Source organism: Hippocampus bargibanti, linkage group LG02, assembly GCF_051943395.1.
Source record: "Hippocampus bargibanti isolate YZ-2025 linkage group LG02, ASM5194339v1, whole genome shotgun sequence".
Lineage (NCBI taxonomy): Eukaryota > Metazoa > Chordata > Actinopteri > Syngnathiformes > Syngnathidae > Hippocampus > Hippocampus bargibanti.
The window spans coordinates 15,975,845-16,001,632 of NC_142735.1; the positions used below are offsets into that span (position 1 = coordinate 15,975,845).

The following is a 25,788-nucleotide window of genomic DNA, read 5'->3' on the forward strand; positions in this document are numbered from 1 at the left end:
TAACATCCGGGGAACAACACAAATAGCTCGTGAGCTTACATATAATACTCTTGGTGGGTGGATACACTTTCCTTTCTAAGCTGTTTCAGTTTACCCAAGGACACCTTACCTTGGCTGCATGCTCTGAGAATCGAACGTGCTCTCACTATGTTGACAGTGAAAGACAGTGAATATGCCAAGGCTGCCTGCCAAGATTGCTTTCCGCTACCTAAAGCAGTTTTTACGATGTGTGTGTGTGTGTGTGTGTGTGTGAGTGCGTGTGCGTGCGTGCATCTTTGTGTGTGTGTGTGTGTGTGTGTTGTGTGTGTGTGTGCGTGTGTGTGTGTGTGTGTGTGTGTGTGTGTGTGTGTGTGTGTGTGTGTGTGTGTGTGTGTGTGTGTGTGTGTGTTTGAGCGAGCGTAGGGCTTTTTCTGTCCTCAAGGCTGGAGCCATTATGCACCACTGATTAGATGAAAAATCACAGCTGTGGCCGCTTACTGTAACTGCTGATATGTTTCATGACCCAGGGCTAAATTTGGATCAGTTTTCTCGGGTCGTAGAAACGGTTGGTGTTAAAATGTAAGCAAATACAGTGGTACCTTGGCTTATTTACTTAATTGGTTCCCAGGAAGAATGTGTACGGCGAAAAGTGTGTATCCCAAAAATGAATTTCTCATTTCTCAATTAATTTCGGGTCTTCAGCATTAAACACTTGATGAGGAATGTAACCGTCTTCATTCACCATCTTGAGGAATGATCCCTTGTACGTGCTTTCTCTGTGATAATTTTATCTAGGTCCTCATCAATTGTGTTCTGTTTAGCTTTTTGCATCAAGTGTACAGATGGCTTGTGCGGGTTGTTTGTGGAGCCTGATTCATGGGATATTTTAACCTTGCAATCTACACTCTGCCTTTGAACTATCAAAGTTGAAACTCTCTCACTGTCGTCTGCCTGTCTCTTTAATGTTTAAACCACCCCCGCCCTCACTCCTGCGTTCTTGACCAATCACGAGGGCGGGGAATAGATTACCAAAACAGTTGGCTGCCATTTTGTTGTTAGAACAGGCTCGTTCGCGAACGACACATCACTCATTGAGGCAGCTCTGTGTGTATCCCGAAAAAAGTTCGGATGCCAAGGTCAAATTTTCATAAATTTAATGTTCGTAAACCGAAAAGTTCGGAGAAAAGTGTGATTATCGTCATTCATTATTTTTCCATCCAAGTAAAATGATACCATGCCCAAGTAAACTGATCCCTTGCCCACAAAGCTTTTTAAAATGCTCACGCTAAAAGGCATGTAATCTTAGTTAAGTGGGGCACTACATGATCAAGATTGTTTTGACGAATATTTTTTTTTCCCAGCATTTCTCCCATCCATCCATTTTGTGGACCGCTCGTCTTATTAGGGTCACAGGTGAGAGGCTCCATAAGAGGTCATGTACAAATTAAAGTGGTTGCCATCCAATCTCAGATCCCCTTTCTTCCAACAGTCAATCAACTGTCAGACGTGGAAATAAATCTTGAGTTACTTGTTCCATTTCCAAACCTTGCAGATGGATTTTGGATATGTCGATGGTTTTCCAATAAACAGAAACAAAACAGAAAAGAACTTTAGCAGCAACCACAAAATAACATGTCTGATTGTGTGCAACCATGAGAGATCAGTGGCAGATTATCATGTCAAGATTCTTATTATAACGTTTTGTTATTGAGCCAGGAAGTTGAGGCTCCTCTGGAGGGAGTTAGTGGAATGCAGGTGTAGGGTCCAGGTTGTCGAGAGCAAGATCTGTAGTGTGATTGCAAAAGAGGCACATGAAACTGGCAGAGTGGAAAATAATGAAGAACAGCACAGTACGGCTTCAATTTTGGCTAAGCATGAACTGAGAAACATTGTGATCGAAGACACACGTGCAGTCTGCAAAAAAAGCTACACTGCTTTTGAATATGTAAAACCATGCATGAAAACACATAATACAGGATCAGAAAACACCCAAAAAATACCAGTTTAGTGGCAGAAGCTGAAAAAATATATACTTTCTTGAAGCCTTGCCACTCACAACATTTCCCCCTTATGGATTTTCTGCTAAACATATTCAAAATTGAATATAGGTGGTTAATAGTTGAAATGTCAATACACAAAAGTCTCGTTATATCGATATTCTCGGGAGTCGGAAAAAATATCGATATAACCAGACTATCGATATATCCGATCCTGCGGCATGTAAATTTTCTCCTTGCGTTCATAGAAATAGTATCGTAATAAGCAGTACTATCGATATAACCGATATCGATATAACAAGACTTTACTGTATTTCAAATCAAGCTATTTATTCATCAGAGCATTCAGAGGGAGCAGGTGGGCCCAAATGTAAAACAAAATCTCAATCAACACTCCAGTTGATTATGGGGAACACTTCAACCACGTTTGTCAGAAGCCCGTTCCCCATTTTCTATTTTCTAACCAATATGTGTCTTCCTATTCATCTTGTCTACCCTCTGAGCTGACCCATCAGTAGGTCTTTAACCTTGAAAGCTTACTCATTATGTAACATCTTCACATTGGCAGGCAGAGGTTGACATGTCACAGTCAATCTACTCCCCAAGGCAAAAACATGTTAAAATGGATGCACAGGCCATTTTAGAAACCATAACCCATCCCTTCCTCTGCCCAAATTAAACCAGCCCAAGACTGAGGCTTGCACATGCGCTGAGTGCATGTCCCGGTGTGCATTCAAGCCTTTGCACTTTCTATATGTGCAAACACTGTCATCTTCCCCTGGGCCCAAGGACGCTTACATAAGGCTGTCAAAGCTACACAGGTTATGAGATGATGGAAAGGCCAGAAAACAGGGCGAAAAACCCAAGGTGTGCTGCTGTCTCTCTGACCATCTGCCTGTCTGTCTAGGTATTTCAGGTTGCTGGGTCGCTGATGGGTGATTAAATGTATTTTTGGCTGCTAACTGTCTCTGGCTTTTTATCAGACATGAGATTCCACCGAAGTAGAAAAAAACAGGTGGGTCTGTGCCAGCAGGTGTGTTTGACAGTGTGAGCGTGTGTGTGAATTGCTCTGCCGGTAGGTGGGTGAAAAAGATGGAGACAGCTGTAATTTTCAGACACCCATTTGGGGTTAGAAGTGGAAGTGCTGACTTTACATTAAATGACTCTGACTCTACATTAAATACACCCGTTGCAGGGAAGGAACAATGTTGTTTTTCAAATTTTTGAGATCCTGTGTTATTATACCATAATACAAAGCATTTTTAATAAAATGTACAATATTCACCAATCAATTTTAAATGCAACTGAAGCGTAAAAGTCAGAAAATAATATGGACAGAGAATAATATATTTCACTGAAAAACAGGTGATGCTCACCGATGTGTATGCTGATTGGAAAATGCCTTTTTGTGTCAAGCCTCACAATGCATTATCAGCCATTTACAAAAACAGTAATATCAATCTCTGTGTCAGTGATTAGGATTTTCAACAAGCAAGCTCTAATAGCGCAATGTGCCTTTTCCAGAGCATCCTTTATAATTGGGGCTTAAAGTCCTTCAAAGGCAACATTGTTCTCGATACAATTACTGGCCACTTGCACTGAAACATGTTGAAACCATTAAAGCTGTGCGAAGCATAAGTTGTTCTTGCCCATCAGTGTCCTGTTGTCTGAGCTTTGAATTGTTTCTGGGTGGCATATAACCACAGATGGATTCGCTGTGGGGCCCTGCTGGTGATTCATATTAATGGCCCTGACCCCAATTCATCCTTTCATTGTTCTTCTTCCAATTCCCCCCCCCCCCCCCTCACCTGTACCTCCCACTGTTGCCGGTCTCTCATGCCTTCCCAACACCCAGGAGACAGATGGACTGACACTCAAATTCACACCATTTAGCTTTTCAAGGCTTCCAAAGTAGTGTGCATGAGGAGATGGAGTGAGTCAGTCGGGGAATCAGAACCGATTGTGTATTAGGTGTGTTGTCGTGTGTTTGCCTGCACATGAGGGCATTGATGTGAGGCTGTCAGGCATCAGAATGTGGGGAGTAAATGGGAGACTTAGCGCTCGCCACGACTGACTGGTCAAATCTATGATGTTACCTTGAGCGCCTCTAGCTCCACTTAAACTCTCCTGCTCTTCAAGTAATGAAGAGTGAGTGCTGCTCCAAACACCAAGCAGCACACCGGTGCCCTCATGCAGCGCACTGAATTTTTTGTTTCCTAGCTGACATCAGAAAAACGTTTTATAGCATCTAAAATACCCAGAACACGCAGTATCATATTTTTAGTCAAATGCAAAACACCAATAAAAATGACTTGAAGTGCCCAAAAACTACTTCAAATTGAACCCGGAAGTGGCCAGTTTCAGAAGGTCCCGACCCCTTGTTCGTGGTGTCACCCCAAGACGTCTTGCCTTGCTGGAGAATCAAAACAATGGCTTCAGATTCGGAAAAGATGCTTTCTTGTTACTTATACAGTTATGAATATGATTCAAATAGTTCTGAAGAGGAAAGCATACATGTTTGCAATCGATTAAATAATTTATTCCGGTCATTTTGATGCATCTGGAGAGAAATGTAGTGACAAACTCTTTAGTACTCACAGTACTAAGACAAAGCTCCATGTAAATTGTCTCCTGGGACGTTTTGTAAGCCAACATCAAATACACTGTAGAAGTCTTGGCGCAACACACAACGATTCACCATCCCGTTATTTATGTGTTTTCCTTCTAATTTCGCCATCAACACGGATTAACACGAAGTTTTCAGACTAAACATAGTACCGCAAAATGCATTGAGGTAATGCAAGGTATGTCCTTTCTCGGTGAGGGGCGTTTCCTTCAGTGACGTAGGGTGAGGACTCGTCACCAACTCAAAAACAAGACTTCCGGAATATTCAGCACGAGTCTTAAAACGTAAAATATAGGTATATGCGGTGGAATCTTTTTAAAATACTCTCAGTAGAAGTCATTTGAAGCGATTTTACAAATTATGGACACAACTTGTCCATAGATGTCGGTTGTCCTTTAAGTGGGTATTTAACAAGGATACATAGCACAATATGGCCAACATGTCTCATATTTTGTTCAACTCACAATACAACAAATGTGCATTAACTCAAAAGCACCACATTTATTTTATTGTATTATTTATTTATTGTTTATACAATTACTTAACCCAGCTTCGGTTTCCATAACCTCTTTGCACCATCCGCCTTCAAATTCTGCATTAACATCCGCTGACAGCCTATATCCAGCACATACACAGACACCACACCACACACACGCACACACACACACACACACACACACACACAAACACACACACTTCTAGCTGTACATCAAAAGTGATGAGGACGCTTGCTCCAGGGAGGGGAATGTTGGGGGGATTGTGGAGTCGAATTAAACCAAAATCAGAATGTCTATTTTTCAATTAATGGGACAATGAATATCAATCAAAGCCCTGTATACTGCCACTGTGTGTGTATTTCAATTTTAAGATATAATAGTTGAAATGTCTTTTTTATTTATTTGCTCTGTCCATATGTCTCAATCATATCTGGATCTTTATTGTTCGCAGTCCATATATCACTTATTAGGCTAAGTAACGAGGAGGTCATGCATGATTTCATATTCTCCAGTGGCTGTTTGTCTGTATTCCTATCTATCTGTCTGTCCGTCCATCCGTATCTGTCCGTAAATGTCCGTAAATGTCCGTATCAGTCCTTCCGCCTATCTATCTATCTATCTATCTATCTATCTATCTATCTATCTATCTATCTATCTATCTATCTATCTATCTATCTATCTATCTATCTATCCATCCATCTGCCTATTTCTCTGTCTACCTATCTACGTACTTATTTATTTTGGGAGAACTATCCTTTCAAATCACACTTCAGGATTTGGTCAGACACATAGTGACTGCAAGCCTGCAGGCGGAGGATGTTATTTTAGAAGAGATCACTTTGGACAATCAGATATCCACATGATTTCCAATAGACATTCCCACTGGCAGTTGTCCATATGTGATTTGCAGTGATTGCTTGTAAATGTAATTATCATATCTTATGTTGCATGGCTCTGTTTCTGCATTTCATTTATTGCTCTGTCTTACATCCCAATGTCATACGCCTGTGTAAGCTCTCAGTCGTACAGGAGTGGTCCATCGATGAGAAGGTTTCTTCAGCCGTCATCTGTACAAATTGGAAGGTTTCGGACGTTTCACCTCCTATCCAAGAGGCTTCGGCAGCGAACTAAAGTCTGACTGGTCGTATCGACCCTATTTATATATCCCTAATGTTCAGACATGGCGGCGCCGGACACAGCTATGATAGGTCCCTACTCTCAGGTTGGGGGGAGCAGAGGACCACTCCCTGTGACCCCACTGATTGTTCCTACATTCAATCGGCAGTACATTTGCACCTAAAAGCGAGCAACCACTCATTTGACGACAATGAGGTTAAAATCTTAGCGAAAGAACATAGATGGTTTGAAAGGGGGGTAAACGAAGTGATTCTTATAAAACAACAAAATCCTTCATTAAACCGGTCTGGTGGGGTGAGGTTCAATTTGGATCGTTCATACAATAGCCTGCTTAGGCAAAACAGGTTAGGCAACATTTGTAATGCTGATGAGCTGATACCGGTGGGAGTGGGGCAAATAGGCCAGTCGTTAGTCAGGAATGTAGGAACAATCAGTGGGGCCACAGGGAGTGGTCCTCTGCTCCCCCGAACCTGTGTCCGGCGCCACCATGACTGGACATTAGGCATATATAAATAGGGCCGATACAACCAGTCAGACTTTAGTTCGCTGACGAAGCCTCTTGGATAGGAGGCGAAACGTCCGAAACCTTCAAATTTGTACAGATGACGGCTGAAGAAACCTTCTCATCGATCCCAATGTCATGTCATGATTCAAAGATATTGAAGGATTAAAATGTCAAACTATTTTGCACTTTGCTTAATCATGCTCTAATACCTCATTGAACTATATTCAACTTGGCGCAAATAATTTTCCATACATCCGTGTGTCAACCATTTTTTCCATTAAGCTTTATCCTCATCGTCAACGCGCTCTTCCCAAATGTTTTTGGGTAAGAAGTCGGGTTTCACTGAAAGCAATATCTTTTCTCTTTGTTTTGATTCTACAAGATCATTCCAGAAAAGTATTCATTTTTGCATTTGACCCCTTTCTCTCTTTACACTTACGTGTTTTGTACTGTACTCAATGATGAGTCATTAAATCGGCAAGCCAATGCAGTACTGTATAACAAAACAGGATTAAAAAAATCTCCGATTTTGAGTGTATTTAGCCACAACATCATGTGTACCTGCCCTGGTGTATTCAGTACTTCACTACTAACATTTCATTATTCATTATCCTATTTTGATCTAAAATTTAGTCCTTCTTGTTTCAAATCCAATGAAATGATCACATTTGTAAGATTTTGTATGAGGATGTAAGGGGTGAACTTCAAGACACTGATGTTAGTTTATGGTCCAAAATCCAACACAATATTCAGGTTTTAACTCATATAAGATCGTAACAAAGATGCTGTCTCACTCAATCTCGGTAGCATGCTGCCCCAGAGTAGAGCAAGGTTGTGATTAGACTGTAACTAATCAGCATGTGCGCCGTTGCCTGCATGCGGGATTGTGGAATGACATAAGCAATTTGCTATTTTGAGGGTGGGGTTGGGGGGGGGATTTGCAGACATTCATCCTTTGTAACAGTGCAATTCTTAATAGAAAAAATGGTAAGCCTTGGAAATATTTACATCACTTCTTCTTGTCATCTTGCCATTAATAAAGTGCTGAGTGTCACGTCCGAACGAGGTGTGGCAACAGATCTCGTCGGACAAAAAGTAGAGCTGAATCAAAAGTACTCGATGGAGACAGGAATGGGTTCAAAAGAGGCTTTACTGCGTACTGTGAGGCGACAAGGGCGAGGAATGAGGAAATACACTGGCGAATACCGAGCCTGTCCGGGTGACTTTTATAGCCAGAAGGCACAATCAGTGGATTTGGGATCAGTTGCGTGAGCCCAGAGGAGCAGTGAGAGGAGGGGCGCGTACCTGACGCCAATCAGGATGTGACATTGTCCCCCCTTAACGGACGCCCCCTGGCGGGCCACCCGGTTTGGAGGGATGAGCCGAGTGGAATGCTCGGGTGAGTGATGGGTCGAAGATCCAGGAGCGGGGAAGCCACTGCGAACCGCGGCCCCAATTTGGCCGACGTCCCGTCCAACCGGAGATCCCCCGTGGACAGCCACACCTCCTGCCCGACCTGGTGCCTGGCGGCAACGACGATCCGCGATGTGCTGATTCCGGGACGCCGTGCGCGACAGGGCGGCTTTGGTCTGTTGAATAGACGGGACCTCCACCTGGCCCTCCTGGGTGGGGAACAGCGACGGCTGATAACCACAGGCAGACATGAAAGGAGACCGACCTGTGGCTGAGGACACCAGGGTGTTGTATGCGTACCCCACCCACGGCAAGTGGAGAGCCCACGACTCTGGACGGTGGAGGCACACGCACCGTAGAGCCGCTTCCAGATCCTGGTTCTTGCGCTCCGTCTGGCCGTTGGACTGACTGTGGTAGCCAGACAACAAGCTCACTGATGCCCCTATGGACCGACAGAAACGTTTCCATACCTTGGACACGAACTGCGGTCCCCGGTCCGACACGATGTCCGCCAGAATCCTGTGGAGATGGACGACGTGGTTAACCAGGAGCTGGAGCTGTCTCGATGGCGGACGGCAACCTGGTTAACGGGATGGTTAACTTGGAGAAGCTGTCCGCCACCATGAGGACGACCCTCTTGCCACGGGAAGGGGGAGATGTGGGACCAAGGTCGGGAGGGGACTGGTAGTGGCTAGAGAAGTCCTGCCGGGGGTTGATGGGAGACCTTCCCACAGGCGCAGGCTGGGCATGCCTTCACGTAGTCCGCGATGTCCTTCCTGTAGTCCGGCCAACAGAACCGCTGGGCCACGAGGTGGATCGTCCTGTTGACTCCAGGGTGACAAGCGACCCTGGAGGCGTGTCCCCAGTGCAACACCTCGGTGTGCAGTGCGGGGGGAACAAATAGGCGACAAATAGGATGACCGCCAGCAGTTCCCGGTTTCCCACGTCGTAGTTGGCTTCCGCAGGGCTGAGACGGCGGGAGAAGAAGGCGCACGGGTGGAGCTTCTGGTCAACCAGAGAGCGTTTGGATAATACCGCCCACACCCCGGACTCCGATGCGTCCACCTCTATGGCGAACGCGTGGTCCGGGTCGGGGTGGTGTAATACAGGGGGGTTAGTGAAGGCGCTTCGGAGGCGGTTAAACGCCCCCTCAGCGTCGGGTGTCCACCTAAAGGGAACCTTAGTGGAAGTGAGACTGGTTAGGGGAAGTGCCTTCTGACTATAATCACGGATGAAGCGGCGGTAGAAATTGGCAAACCCCAAAAATCGCTGGAGTTGTTTGCGCGTATTGGGGGTTGGCCATTCTACCACCGCTTTGGTCTTGCCCCTGCTCCACGATGAACCCTAGAAACATTTAAGAATGGACGTGGAACTCGCACTTCTCTGCCTTCACGTAGAGCCGGTTTTGCAGGAGCCGCGCCACGACCCACTTGATGAGTGTCTGCAATTGTGCATGTGTGGTGTCTATCATGACTTCTTCACCCCCACACATGTGACTCGAAGACTCATTTCACTTTACATTTTCCGGATTGAATTCATAATTGCTTGTTGGTCATATAACTTCCTGTCTAATGAAATGCTTTCATGGTAATCAATAAAGGAAATCGAGTAGATCCATTTAAAAGTTGTGGCAATTGGAGACACTCGTCAGGCTGAAATGCTTTGCTTGGTACGCCGGTGAGTTACCACATCCGGGAGTCTTTAGCATGTACAAGAGGAGGAGAGTTGATTCTATTTCCGAATTTTCAATTGGGTCCTGCTGTATTTATCCTGAGTGATGACAAAAAGGAGAGGAGGTATGGAGGGATGGATTGCTGGCTGCGGTTTCTGGACCAATCCTGGCCCTTGAGTGCACCTTCCCCCAATCTATCAAACAAGCTCACGGTAGATTGTGCTTACTTTCATTTAGTCCAGCCTATTTGTCTTCCTTCTAAAACACAATACATTGCAAAGATGTAATTCCATAAAAGCATTCAATCAATACGCCTAACGTGTAGTCTAATCCTTCATTTCTGATAACAAAAAGGGGAAAAAATCTAATATGGGAAATTGTCTCGAAGATTGTATATGTAAGTGCATGTTTGTTTGAGTGGGACTAAGCTGGGACATATTGCACTCAACAAGCTGAGGACGTGCAGGCCAAAATAGCTGGTTGTGAAAGAGAGGCATATAAACGCACAACATTGGGCTAAGGATGGCTCAGCACTGAGTGATTCTGTCACTCTATTTTCAATGCAGTAATCGAATCATGAGTAGTAGTAGTCAACAATAGCCAAAATGGAACTGTATAGTGCCACTTAGCAGTTTTTTTTTGACGACGATACTAGTGCAGCGTGTTCTACCGGAAACAAATTCCTTGTGTGTTCTACATACTTGGCAATAAAGATGATTCTGATTCTGATGAGGTGTATAATGTCAACACAGAGGTAATATGAATTCCTTTGTTCCGGAAAACCTGAACATTTCCCGGAAGATATAAATGCAATAGCCACACAGTCACTTGCAGCTACCTGCAGAGACCCCATTAATCTCCTGTAACAGGACTCTATCCTCCAGCTCAAATATTACTGTAAATGGTGATGCTTATCTGCAAGCAGCCCTGCCCTTGAAAAAGGAGCTATTCCATCGAAGGCTAATTCAACTACCATTAACTCGTTTGCACATTTTTCACGGGTACATACTGTAAATTGCTTTAAGCGCAGCTTGCTTTCTGCACATTGAAATACAATCACAAATGTTCTGTCCATTTTGTCTCTCTCTTTCCTCTTTCTCATGAATATATATCCCTAAGTTGCACACTCACCTCTATCTTTCCATCCCTCCATGATCTTTACACATGAGATGAGCACTAATCGACTTTTAGCTTGAAGCAAGGTTGAGGCAATGGCTTAATAGCAGCGAATAAACTTCCGTCGCTTCTATTTACGCCAACACTTCGGTCTTATTCACACTCAACAAGACATGGATATGCCTAAAATCACCGGCACGTTTTAACAGGGCATCCCCTTGTGCAAATGTTTGATCTACTTGATGAACAAGGCAAATCGCTGTATAAAGGGGATTTGGGTGGTTTGGTTGTGGCGGTGTGCAGGCCGAAGTGGGCCCAAATGCAAGCTGCCATAAATATCAAAAACAGATGCATTGCAACAAGGATTCAAAACAAAACAAAATAAATTAAAGAAAACACATAAATAAAAAACAAAAATTAAAAAAGCTGAAATATGAGGACAAATTGGAGTGATCAATCAATGGGCCATACATGTTTTTGGAATAGTATATGAGAAAAACTGAATATGCAGAGAAACCCCACGCTAACAAAGGGAGAACATGCAAACTCCACACACAACCTCTGCACTGTTAGGCGGACATACTTATCAGTCGACCACTGTGCTGCCGTTCGTAAGATACAAAGGTCACTCGATGACACTAACCATGCCTAATAAAAAAAAGAAAGTGTTTCAGGGCTGTTTCTTCAGCTCAATAAATCTGCACATTTACTCATGATCCTGAACAGCATCATAATCTTTATATCCCTACTTTAAGAGGCAATGAATAAAAAAGCATGTCATGTTATTGTATGTGTGCATGTCAGTTTGTGCGTATGAGTGTGCCTCTCATTTAGAGAGACACAAAAGGCTGCCAGTTCGACATTCGCAAATTGAATTCAGCCAAAATGTGACAGTGATGAAGTGGTGTTCCGAGCAGCCGTGATTGTCTTTATTTTCACTCTCGTCCACAAGTAGTCCTACGGGCCAACCGGCTCCACAGGCATCATCCTCAGAGCCAGTTCTGCTCACCTATAAATGACAGCATTGGAAAATCAAATTACATCATAAATGTTTTATCAGCTCAAGATTTGGGTGAAAGTCTTAAGTTTGTGTGTGTGTGTGTGTGTGTGTGTGTGTGTGTGTGTGTGTGTGTGTGTGTGTGTGTGTGTGTGTGTGTGTGTGTGTGTGTGTGTGTGTGTGTGTGTGTGTGTGTGTGTGTGTGTGTGTGTGTGTGTGTGTGTGTGTGTGTGTGTGTGTGTGTGTGTGTGTGTGTGTGTTTTTCCTAGCATGCTTTCCACTTTTTCCTTGCACATGTTTCCTTAGCCCACAAGCTAGCTTTTAATAATAGGATGCGGTGCAGAGAATTGATCCGGGTCCATGGGTAAAAGCTTTTATGATTATGTCAGTTATACAAAAAAAGTTTGGCTTTCCTGTGTTTCTCTTCAGGCATGTAGAGAATCTCAGTGTTGCACTCTGACTCTGCGTGGATTTCAAAAGAAGAAAAACAGGAAGGCGAAGGAGAGCAGATGCTGAATTCAGGCTCAAATATCTCTGCAGAGCAACCTTTCTCAAACAAAGGAACAAATAGAAAGCTGTCTGTCATGGCAAAATAAATTCAATGAAAAGAAGGTTTGTACTGGAGAGGTGGGCGACGAAGTGGGAAACAAAAGAAATACGTTTCTGCCAAACCGTTTTTGGACTAAATTTGAAGACTGTACGTGTATGCAAATTGTATGCAAAAAAAATAAATAAAAAAACATTGAAAGTTGCATATAATTAGCCTGAATTAGCCCCCGAATGTAAATTATGCTAAGGCTGTGTGTACCTTATCCATCCATTTTCCGTGCTGCTTATTCCTCATTAGGATCGCGGGGGGTGCTGGAGCCTATCCCAGCTGTCTACGGGCACGAGGCAGGGGACACCCTGAATTGGTTGCCAGCCAATCGCAGCACACACAAAGATGTACAACAGTCACTCTCACACTCACACCCAGGGACAATTTGGAGTGTTCAATCTGCCATGCATGCCATGCATGTTTTAGGAGTGTAGGAAGAAACCGGAAAAGACCCACGCGTGAACATGCAAAGAGGTCTCCACACAGGGAGACCTCTGCACTGTGAAGCCCTTTTCTGACTAAATAAATATCAAATTGAGACTGAGGGGGTGAAAGAGAGAGCTACACAGAGAGAGAGAGAGAGAGAGAGAGAGAGAGAGAGAGAGAGAGAGAGAGAGAGAGAGAGAGAGAGAGAGAGAGAGAGAGAGAGAGAGTGTCCTACCTTCCCACTAGGTTACAATCAATTCCATTACATATTGATACCATGAGTATGTGAGTCTTGCGGTCATGGATGACCTTTGAAACTCAGAGTTCCCACTTTAGTTACAGCTGATTCTTGGAAAAGAACCACACTCACACACTAAGCTTTTCGCAAGTAAAGTTTGCTTCCCCCCTCCCCACTAGGTAGAGGATAGGTTACGAACTAAATTACAATGCATAGATGCTGTTCCACATTACACAACAGGAAAGAAAAACGGGCAGATCTGAAAATCTGATTTTGCACACTGCATTTGTCATAAACGCCCTTTCATCCATCAGAAACTCACAACAGCTGAGGGGCTGCTGAAGCAAAATACTTGGAAGGAACCTTCTGGCGAACTTTATATGATACTCAGAGGACTTACATGTTAGGTCTGTTGAGTTGAGCAGAGAGCATGGTATATCTGCAACACTTCAAACCTACTGGGAATGAGGTAGAGAGGATGAAAAGGGGTGGAAATCAGAAGGGGAACAAACTCACAACTTCCCCCTTCCTGAAAATAACTTGTGTCGAGGGCGTTATGCACTCAGCTAAGGATACTTGGCCCATGAGAGTTAGCGGAAGAGCGAAGGAGGAGGAGGAAGATCAGAGGCGGCTTTTGTTGTGCTCTACAAGGTAGCTTGTTGACAGGTCATTGCCTTTGCAAGCTCAGGGGTGTACATTGTTTCATCCCAATTTGAGTCTGATCACAAATGTACTGACAGCTGATTTCATTCTGTCAACTACGAAAGTAGTGAAACACAAAAGAAGTGTGATTTTTAATGTATCTTCCCTACGCTCAAATCCAACTAGCACAGATTAACTAGCCTAGATTAAACATTCATACTGCCTTGGCCTTAGATATCCAACTCAGGTTTTGGAGGACCGCTATCCTGTATGTTTTCCATTCCTCCCTGTTGCAACACCCCTGATTAAAATGAACCGGTTCAATGTCAGGCTTCCTCAGGGCCTGCAGATGATCCCATCATTTGAATCAGGTGTATTTAAGAAGGTTTCATCAAGTTGTCACACTCCTTTGCCTCCCCAGTAAGGTCTTTTCAGATATCCTGGAGAGGAGGGTCAGTCGAGAAGTCGAATATTGGATTCAGGGGGAGCTCTGCTGTTTTCGCCATAGCCATAAAAGAATGGACCAGCTCTGACCCTTGTCGGGGTCCCTGAGAGGGCGTAGGGGTTCGCCCAACCAGTCTGTATTAACTTAGACAAGGCATTTGGCGGTGTCTCCAAGTATCAAGGCATTTTCTTTACGAACAAGGAGATTGACAGGCGGATCGATGCACTGTCTGTTGTGATGTGGTCTCTGATTCTGTCTGTCATGGTGAAGAAGTAGCAGAGCTGAGAGGAGAAGCTCTTTGTATTCTGATCTATCTAGTTTCTGCCCTCACTTATTGTCACAAGCTGTTAAAGAAAGAAGCTGCTGAAAGAAAGAGATCTCCAAGATAAACAATGGAAAGGAGTTTGGGTGTCCTTGCTCTCCTTTAAAGACAGGATGAGAAGAGGCCAGAGAGGTATCTTCACCAGGTGCACGAGCCACATCATCTGGCTCCTCTTGAATGATCCTCAACTCATCCTTGCAAGGTCATTTTCAGTCCACAAATGTGGCAACATGGCCGCCCCTTAAAAAGTAATGTGTGGATTTTGCTGCTTCAAGCACTGGAAGTGAAGAAATGTAGTCAGTGTATATGCCAAATGTCTGTCATTTGTAAAATGGCAGCATGACGCTGGGCATCTTTATGTATCAATGCATGTGGCCAAGTGGGCCAAGGAGATCACCTGATAGCTCTGGTAAAACGCCATTTTTCACTCATCTGCCCACTCTCACCATGATCCTGCTGAGCACCAACTCACAGACAACTAGCGTCACACCAAGGACAGCCCATCCCACACACATGCATGCCATTTATCTTCACACAGTCCTGGATCACAGGACACTGCATATCACTTCCCGATTGCCTTGAAGTGTGATTCCCTTGTGTCCTTATTGCTCGTCTTTACTGTTGTATATTCGCCCAATGTCAGTTTGCGACTACATCCACTTTAATTTATAATACTTCGGTGTAGTTTTGTTCTTTCTGTCATTATTCATTAGTGAATGACAGCACATCAAAGGAATGGTATTCAAAAATAATCAGGATGGGAGGGTGAGGGTAGGAGAAGAAGGAAGTTGTTAAACGCAAGAACTACGTAGTCCCAAAGGCAAAAAACAAAAAACAAAACATACCTCTGGATACTTTGGCATGCAAGAAAAATATCCAGGATGGTATTAAAAACACTGAGATGATGTGAAGCATTTCAATGATGCACCTTACTATCCATTAATACCTAATTACTCTCTGCACTGTAGACAACAACAAAAAAAACTCAATAGATGTATTGCACTCCATAATTCTGTCTGATGGTTGCATCACCACTGGACCTTAATTGAAATTTTACTCATACTTGATGTACAAGATCATCACATCACAAGAGACACAAATCATGTCAAAGTGACTGGTGAATGGATGCACTTAGACTAGTGAGTGTTTGTATGAAATGGTATGGATGTGTCAGCGATGAGTGGTTAGATAAAAGCAGCATCAAAGTGAACATTTGGATTACATTGGAGAACAGATCCTATTTCCCATATAATTTAATCTTCATATGAAGTACAGCGACCAGATATATATATATATATATATATCAGAATATATATATTTATATATATATATATATAAAAATCCTCGTCTCACCCACCATGGGTGGTGTCTGTCCGACATTTTCAGCTCGGGTCCTCCACCAGAGGCCAGCTGACCAGCAGACAATGCCATAGTGGATGGCTGATGCCACCACAGAGTCATAGAAAGTCTTTAGGAGTGACCCCTGAACTCCAAAAGACCTCAGTTTCCTGAGGAGGAAGAGGCGACTCTGTCCCTTTTTGATTAGGGCATCCGTGTTTGTTGTCCAGTCCAGTTTATTGTTGAGAGTAACACCCAGGTACTTGTAGGAGGTCACCCTCTCAATGTCCGAACCCTGGATGTTCAATGGTGCAGGTGACGATTGTTTCCTGCAGAAATCCACCACCAGCTCCTTGGTTTTGCCAGTGTTGATCTGGAGGTGATTCTGCTGGCACCAGTCCACAAAGTCCTTTGTCAGTCCCCTGTACTCCCTATCGTCTCCCTCTGTAATGAGGCCGACAATAGCTGAGTCGTCAGAGAACTTCTGAAGGTGGCAGGTTGGGGTGTTGTAGTTGAAGTCCGAGGTGTAGAGGGTGAAGAGGAATGGAGCCAGGACTGTTCCCTGCGGCGCTCCGGTGCTGCAGAGAAGCCTGTCCGACTCACAGTTCTTTACCCTCACGTACTGTGGCCTGTTTGTGAGGTAGTCTGTAATCCAGGATGTGAGGTGATGGTCGACTCCGGCATGCTGCAGCTTTTCCCCCAGTAGACTGGGCTGGATGGTGTTGAAGGCACTGGAGAAATCGAAGAATGTGATCCTCACCGTGCTCCCAGCATTCTCCAGGTGCAGCAACGCCGTATGGAGGAGGTAGATGATGGCATCCTCCACACCGATGCTGGGCTGGTAGGCAAACTGCAGCGGGTCCAGCGATGAGCTTGCCAGCGGTCGCAGGTGGGCGAGGACGAGTCTCTCCAGCGTCTTCATCAGGTGAGACGTCAGCGCCACCGGTCTGTAGCTGTTGAGCTCTTTGGGGTTGGCAATCTTGGGCACTGGGACCAGGCATGACGTTTTCCACAGCTGTGGAACTCTGCCCAGCTTCAGGCTCAGGTTGAACAAGTGCTGGACAATGTCACACAGCTGGTCGGAGCAGGTCTTGAGGAGTCGGGAACTGATGTCATCCGGACCTGCTGCCTTCCTCACCTTCATCCTCCTCAGTTGGTTCCTCACCTGCGCAGTTGTGACAGACAGGCAGGAACCAGGAGGCAGAGTGGCGGCTGAGGGTGTGGCAACGGTTGGGAGGGCAGATGTTGGTTGTGGAAAGCTGGTCGTGAGAGGGGGCAGGGAGGGTAAGGCCACAGTGAGAGTTGGTGCAGGTGCAGCTACAGGTGAAGTTGACGGTGGGCCGGGGGCGGCTGGCGTCTTGTCAAACCGATTGAAAAAGCGGTTGATTTCATCTGCCCAGTCCTTGTCTTTTTCGTTCAATGTCACTGGGCTTTTGTGGCCTGAGATGTTTTTCAGGCCCTTCCAGACACCAGCGACATTGCTGGCTTGCAGCTGCTCCTCCATTTTCATCCTGTAGGCCTTCTTCCCCTCTCTGATCTTCCTCCTCAGTTGGATCTGCACGGCCTTCAGTTCCTCTCTGTTGCCCGACACAAAAGCCCTTTTCTTCTCCTTCAGGAGGACTTTTATGTCGGGATTAATCCATGGTTTGTTGTTGGCAAAACACCGCACAGTCCTGGTGGGTACGGTGTTTTGTTCACAAAAGTTAATGTAGTCTGTGATGGTGTTGGTGAGTGAGTCAATGTCTTCCCCATGAATCTCAGTAAAGAGCTCCCACCTGGTTGAATCAAAACAGTCCCGCAGAGCTTCTTCAGCTTCTGTGGACCATCTTTTGATCGTGCGGGTCACAGCTGGTTGCCTCTGGACAAGGGGTTTGTACACAGGCTGGAGATAAACCATATTGTGGTCTGCTCTTCCGAGAGGGGGGAGGGGGGAGGGTTTGTATGCATCCTTGGCGTTTGAATAAAATAGGTCCAATATGTTATTGTCTCTGGTGGCACAAGTTACATACTGTGTGAATGTTGGGAGGGAGAATTTCAGGGAAATGTGATTGAAGTCCCCTGAGATGATAAACAAGGCGTTGGGGGACTGGGTTTGCAGCTTGTTTACAACAGATATGAGGGCATCGGAGGCAGCGCCGCCATTTGCCGTAGGGGGAATGTACGTCGTCACGGCTATGACGTGTGAGAATTCCCGTGGCAGGTAACGCGGCCGGAGGCTAACGGCTAGCAGCTCGATGTCCCGAGTGCAAAGTTTTTCCTTCACCGTGATGTGCCCAGGATTGCACCATTTGTCATTCACAAATACAGCAATCCCCCCTCCTTTCTGCTTACCGCTGCCTTCATTTCTGTCCGCTCGTACGAGTTGGAAGCCCTCCAACTCTGCGTGGGCGTCCGGAGTGATTGCCGAAAGCCATGTCTCCGTGACGAGTAGCAAGCTGGCTTCCCGGTACTCCCTCTGATGTCGCGTTAGCGCCGCCAGCTCGTCCATTTTATTTGGGAGCGATCTCACGTTCCCCATGATGACGGACGGGAGAACGTGTCGGTATTTCCTCGTTCTTTTGCGGCGATCTTTCCCGGCCCGACATCCTCGTTTCCTCCTCTTCAATTCATCGGGGATGTCTGGTGCGGCGGCCGCTAGTCCGCTATTAGCCCGCCACGCTAGTAGCTGGTCTCGACTGTAAACAATGGGATTCCGCGTGCGCGTGGATTCCCCGTTCACAGGAGCGATGAAAAAGTAAAAAATAACGGCGATGAGCAAAAGAAAAGATGCCCATCTCCTCTCCGTAGGTTTATGGAGCGAGATCAGGCAAAACAAAAACGGAAAAGTAAAGAAGTGAAAAAGTAGACAAGAAAGGGAAAGAGCTGCTGTGGAGGCAGCCACACAGGGGGGCGCCATCTTGAAGCTTGAGGGTTCTGCGCAGTATCCGTGCTGTTCCCAGCACTGCGCTTTTCTGGACCGAGATATCCGATGTTGTTCCCGGGATCTGTTGCAACCACTCGTCGAGTTTGGGGGTCACTGCCCCGAGTTCTCCGACCACCACAGGCACGACTGTCACCTTGACCTTCCAGGCTCTGTCCAGCTCCTCTCTGAGCCCTTGGTATTTCTCGATTTTCTCATGTTCCTTCTTTCTGATGTGTCCATCACTCGGGACCGCTACATCCACGACAACGGTTTTCCTTTCCCCTTTATCTATGAGCACGATATCTGGTTGGTTGGCCATTACCATCTTGTCAGTCTGTATCTGGAAGTCCCACAGGATCTTTGCTCGGTCATTCTCCACCACCTTGGGAGGTGTTTCCCATTTTGACCTTGGGGTTTCCAGTCCATACTCCGCACAGATGTTTCGGTAGACTATGCCAGCCACCTGGTTATGGCGCTCCATGTAGGCTTTCCCTGCCAGCATCTTACACCCTGCAGTTATGTGTTGGATTGTCTCAGGTGCCTCTTTGCACAACCTACACCTTGGGTCTTGTCTGGTGTGGTATATCCCTGCCTCTATGGCTCTGGTTTTCAGGGCCTGCTCTTGGGCAGCCAGGATGAGTGCCTCTGTGCTGTCCTTTAGGCCAGCCCTCTCTAGCCACTGATAGGACTTCTTGAGATATCTCTATCTCATCTATCTCTATCTCATGGACGATATATAGGTTTCGGATATACTTCGTATAAAGTCTGAATGAAAACAACACCTGCACATTCCTGACTAACGATTGGCCTATTACCCCCACTCCCCCCGGTATCACCTCATCAGCATAACGAAACGATATATATATATAGTATAAATGAAAACAACACCTGCAGGAAACGTTATCCGGAATGATGCTGATGCTCGTACAGCGGGCAGGTTGTGAGGACTTTTGAGGTCTGAATCGTTGCACAAGCCTTATTTTGTGATGTTTAAATTGTTTCCCTGTGTTTGTGTGGTTCTCTTTGTACTCTGACTTTTATTTAATTGGTGTTGAGGAGGATGCCAATGGATTCAGTGGTGTAATTATACTTTGTAAAGCATGAAATTGTAATGCTGTTTACCAAGGGGGCAAAAATGTACAAAACTGGAAATAGCGTACAGGCAAAATGGGTGACGGGAGCAAAGTCTTGGATAAGTTAAAGACAAAATTGCATTCTGTGGGTGTGTGTCTACTCATCCCAGGGGTTTAACTTTAAGGAGCCATTGAACACAAGATACAAACCTGGCTGACCTCCTTGCCCTCCAAACAATTTTTGATAACAGTACGGAAAAAACAACAACAACAAAAACAGATCACTCCCCCTCAAAGCACAGCCTGTGTGCTGCTACCGTGCCACTTTAATGAAAACAATTGCTGGGCAATGTCTCAGAGGTCTGAGGCAGTTAGAAATGGTTGGATGTTGAATCAAGAGGAAAATAACGGGGGAAGGTGAAACTCCCAAGACATGGGTGATGACATAGAACAACATAATGTATCCTGCGAGAAGTCAGAGACAATATTTGGCCTCCGCCGGGCAATATTTGGCATTGCCTCGAGCACCGTCAATGCCATTAACCTTCCGTGAATGCTGTACATCATTGGTGTGAATATATATCTATGCACCAAATCAATTTCGGGTCCAGCCATCAAGGGAACCTGAGGATCAATTCTGAACAAGAGCAAGCATGAGCTATGTATTTTGCCGAGTGCCCCACAACATTCTGTCATGTCAGCACATGTCCTAAATTAAAAAGCTGTGTCCAAATTCACAGGCTGAGTCCTCTGAAGGACAAGTCACTGGCTGGGTCCTTATGAAGACTTTGAAGGCTCAGCATCATGTGGCCTCTGTGGATCACATAACCTGTGGTGAATCTAGACAGGGTTAATAGTTGTGTTATAATTAATTGACTGTGTCCTCCAAATGCCAAATATGGCAGCCACATGATGTTACTCAACAGCACGACTCGACCGCACGCTGTTGTCCAAATTCATTGAGTCTTCAAATCTCGCCTCGTTTCCATGGCCACGGTCCCATGTCGATTTCGTCTGACCTGGGACATCTGACCAATGTAAAAAAATATTTTGATCCGCCGTTTGCCTTGGCCATCCTTTGCGTGTCATGTGCGAACGCTCCATGATGGCTCTCGACATGCCCTCCAAAAACCCCAATCCACAACCGCTCCCCTATCAACATAAATCTTTTGTCAAGGCTTGATATCTGGCTGATGGGTATCTCCTCAAAATAAATGACAGGGTCCACTTCATTTTTTACATATCCTCATGTCTTAAAGTAGCTGAATACTCAATTTGCAAAAAAAACTGTTGGCAGAGGACCTTGGCTTCTGTACCAGTGCTAAGTGCCCCACAGCCACAGCATGCAGGTCAGAGCCATTATTGGGCCACACAACATTTGATAGGGTATACATTATTTCATTGTTATTAGCTTTTGACGATCCTATGGTTCTTCCATGTTGTGAATTGACTTTTGAGCTTTATGGTAACATCCAAATATAAATTAATTAAACATTTCCCCTTTTTTGTTTATTGTGATCAGAAGCCATAAACAAAAACTGTGGACAAGTCGCTGCTGATTTCATGCAACAATTATGTCATTGGATGACTCGAACAATAGATTCCTTATACTAATAATTAAGCATTGTATTTCTCATCTACATTCATAACTAAACATTTTATCCAGTTTTCACAAAAGCTTAAGCACTTTGCAGAAAATATAAATCTTTAAAATAAGACGTGCAAGTCAATGTTTACATGGACCGTGACGGGTATATGTATAGTGCTTGGATCGCTTCGTTGACACTGGTACAAATAAAAGAAGTCATTCATAGCACCTTGAAATTATTTCAGCATATTGCAAATTATTTAAAGAGTTTGATACTATCGCTATGCGTTATGTTGTCTATAATGACTGGATATTTTCACACCTACGTAGGTCAAATCCATTTGGACAGCACATGTAGTTGAGTTGCACAGGAAGTCACACACACACACATGCACACAAACACACACACACACACACACACACACACACACACACACACACACACACACACACACACACACACACACACACACACACACACACACAAATATGGTCTCTGAGCACGGTCCAATCAACGCAAAGCTAATTACAGTCTTGAGCTGATGTCTTGCCAGCGTGGAAGGAGCTAGCCCATTGATGGCGTCTAAGCTTAAATTACTGCTTTAATTACTGATGCTAATGTTTCCCCTGCTATTAAACCTTTATGCAAAGTGGCATGCAGAGATGTTCAAATCCTTATCAACGTAGATCCCCTGAGGCTGAGGGGCTGAGGGGCGAGTGCTGAGGACTGATATAGCAGAAATGCGATCGCTGCACTTCTTTCCAATCTCCATGGATCCTGATGAAACACCTGCTGTGGCCTTTGGCCTCAAGTCCTGGGAGAGATACCTGACTTAACTACTACCAAAGTACTCAGCCCTCACCCAAGCATATACGGTTCATTTATATGCTCTGAGGGAATTACTAGACACTGAAAGGGTGAGCCGAGAGGCTGAGAGGGATTATGGCTGCGAAGACAAGAGACAACGTTTAAAGAGAAAATGTGATGAAAGGTACAACAGTTGAACAGAAAATGTGTTTGTTCATGGAAATAAATTCTAAAAAAAAGCACACCTCAGTGAGGAAAACATAATTGCACCACGACTCCTATTAGCAAGGTAGGTGCAAATCAGTTTGACAACAACATTATTTTTGTCCAAATGTCTCACTCGGCAATACACTCTGAGCCCCTGTGGACTGGCCGATCTGAAATATTATTATAATTTTTATTATTATTATTATTATTATTACAGGTTACAAAGTGGACACACACAACAGCCCACAAGCATCTAATAGAGTCCCTTTGTTTACAAAACTAATATTTCCTTAATAGTCAGGGAGTACATCAATTTCTAAGCAACATTCTCGCATCCTGCATGTGTGATGTCACTAACGGCACTGAATACCAGTTAAATCCAAATATGCTCTGCTTTGTGTGTGCTGAAGGGTTATTTCCGGGCCTGGAAAAAACAGCCTTGACAAAATTGTGCTGACAGAAAGGATCTCTCTTTTGTGATGGACTGGAATAAAGTTGTTGCATGAGACTAGCAAACTGCTGAGTTGAGAAGACAAGGAGGAAGCCTCCCTACACTGCCATAAGCGTGAATTAGCCACCATATTACCTGCCTGCATCCATTTCCTATCCAAAGCAACACATTTGGGCTCACACAGATGAAAATCAAGGTAATCTAATCCATTGTAATCCAGACTCGTCTTGCGTTGCAGGATGAGGATAACACCGCACATCATGGAAAATAGAATGTCGCAGGCATACCCAAAACACCAATCCAACAGTTAATTAGCCTGCAATCTTGAGTGTATCAGCAAAATACAACCAAGAGGACATTGAATTTACTAGACAACCAATTAATTGAGAACAGTTGAAAATGTGATTTTTCAGTTAGTTTACATGTGACACATGTAACCGGCCTCAGGCCTAGGGGATACCTGGGTCGGTCCAAAGCGCTTCCCAGGCCGGTAGCACTGTGAACGACGAGGAAAGACGACACGAGACAACCGTGTTAATCAGCTTCACACAACGGCATTTATGACCATTTACTCATCAAAACATCAATTCAGCAATTTCAATATCAGAATACATTCATGTGTAGATCTATACATTGTATATATCCTCCACATTCGCACATGCTTATGCACGTCTGCCCGCTCGTGTGTGTTGTACTGGGAACTACAATTGACATCCAAAAATCCAAATTCATCAAAGCCACAAAATATTCATCAAAGCCACAAAACAAGGTTTCATATCTAGCATCACCCAATAAGTCCCCAATTACTTTAACATCTTGAGAATGTCTAACACTTATTATTTTGAATACCTGTGAACGACGAGGAAAGACGACACGAGACAACCGTGTTAATCAGCTTCACACAACGGCATTTATGACAACTGCGCATGCGTGAGCTGAGCCTACATCGCCTTCCTCTGTTCCACTCACAGGCGCGTAGCGCCCTCTCCTGACTTGGTAGTCTAATCAACTAATATACAATAACGGAGGTCGTTTCTAACCCCCTACACACACATCTATTTCATATATAAGCAGCTGATAAGTATGAGTGCATAACAGCCGCCAGTCCGGGTAAACACACCCAAACCATTTCAATTGGTGCTAAATTACTCTTGTAAGTGTACCACTCCATTAATCAGATGGTCGATCCTAACTTGACATTTTTTGTCGAGATAAAAAGGATGTGATTTGAATGAGGAAGTACATTCCTGAAAGATAAACACAAGTCTTGAAAGTGGAACAACATCTGTGTGACATCTGTCTGAAACAGTATGCGTGCATCAAATCACAATATTTTAACACAAACTTGATTCACATTTCGATTAGACCGGAAGTTCATACACATTGTTAGTTCATGAAAATGAAAGTTAAAATAAATTAAATATCACACCAACTGTGCCTTTCATCGCCTTTATTGAATTGTTCATTATTGTTTTTTCTCCTCTGCCTTCTCCTCTTCTTCTCCTTTTTGTCTCATTCGGGGTTGTCACATCTTGCCACCCTTTTCATCTTCATCTTTGATTGCTATCCTCAGCACACCCTCTCTAACACCAACTGCCCTCATTCCTTTCCTCACTACATCCATCAACTTTCGCTGAGGTTTTCCTCTAGCTCTCTTTCTTGGCAGTTCCATCCTCATCGTTCCACTAGTCTATTTACTATCTCTCCTCTGGAAAAATATCCCTCCACCTTATGGAATGGATGAACCATCTGAGTCTGGTCTCTTGTAACTGTGTCTACAATAAAAACATGTAACCTTGGCTGTCCCTCTGGCTGACCTCAATTCTAATCCTATCCATCCAGAATGAGAATCTTGACATCTTCATTTCTGCAACCTCGAGCTTTTACCTCCTGTTGTCTCTCAAAGCCATTGCGGACATTGTCGTTTATAAGCCTTCTTTTTTATCCTAGCCTCTTCTGCTACAAAGCCAGGATTGGTTACTTTTAAAATGTACTCCTATTGCAAATAGTAGATTGAAAAAAAAAACTCATCCAAACACCATAATATTAAAGTAACGTAAATCGAATATTGTATTACTGTTGGATTACTCCAAGACCAAATAAAAAGAAATGCAAGGCCAAATATGAAAAACTGAAATGTAACAATCACAATCATAAAATCATCATCCTATAACAAAGCGATATAATGTGTGTTTTTATGTTTTTTCATGACCTGACTTGTGGATTTTAAATAGAGTGGGCATGGTTTTGCAATGCTGCAGGAAGACTCAGAATGCACAATTCAAACACAAAGCATGTCATTTTCTGTCAACAGGAAGCAAAAGGAACTTTGAGGCAGACATACATTACACTTGTGAACAATGCTGCAGAGATGCACGGACAGACATACAGATGGATTTTTCTAGGTTAATTATCTATTTTTCTGAGTTAGTTACCTTTTTTCCAGGTTAATAAAATTCTAAAATCTGTGAAATTTAACTTGGCTCGGCATGAAAATGGTTAAAGTAATTTTGTATGTTGAGTTTCGTGTTTTTTTTTCTGTCACCAAATTGGCAGGTACATCAGGGGCACGACAAATTTGTGCATCAAAATGCCCAGTCAGTCTCATCATAGTCCCAAACATGGCAGACACAAAAAATTAAGTGTTGTCCATTATCACACTGAGCACATTGGTATCTGTCAATGAAAATTGAACCTTAAAGGACAACCGACGTCTCCGGACAAGTTGTGTCCATAATTTGTAAAATGGCTTCAAATGACTTCTACTGAGCGTATTTTACAAAGATTCCACCGCATATAGCTATATTTTGC

At 44.3% G+C, this 25,788-nt stretch overlaps 1 protein-coding gene across 1 annotated transcript; it reads right to left on the reverse strand.

Moving 5' to 3' along the window:
- Positions 1-7,785: 7,785 nt before the first annotated feature.
- LOC148901693 (uncharacterized) lies at positions 7,786-8,903 on the reverse strand. Its single transcript, XM_088991252.1, has 3 exons — positions 8,879-8,903; positions 8,625-8,835; positions 7,786-8,562 (listed from the first exon to the last, which is right to left on the reverse strand). Exons 1-3 carry the CDS (start codon positions 8,901-8,903, stop codon positions 7,968-7,970), a joined length of 831 nt encoding a protein of 276 aa, XP_088847378.1. The 3' UTR covers positions 7,786-7,967.
- Positions 8,904-25,788: the final 16,885 nt, after the last annotated feature.

Bases quoted from the DNA above. Each gene is read 5' to 3' on its own strand.
- LOC148901693 (XM_088991252.1), bottom strand. From the start codon at position 8,903: ATGCCCAGCCTGCGCCTGTGGGAAG. The intron at 8,836-8,878 runs GTCTCCCATCAA...AGCCACTACCAG, and splicing joins CAGCCTGCGCCTGTGGGAAG to TCCCCTCCCGACCTTGGTCC. The intron at 8,563-8,624 runs GTATGGAAACGT...TGGCTACCACAG, and splicing joins GACCGCAGTTCGTGTCCAAG to TCAGTCCAACGGCCAGACGG.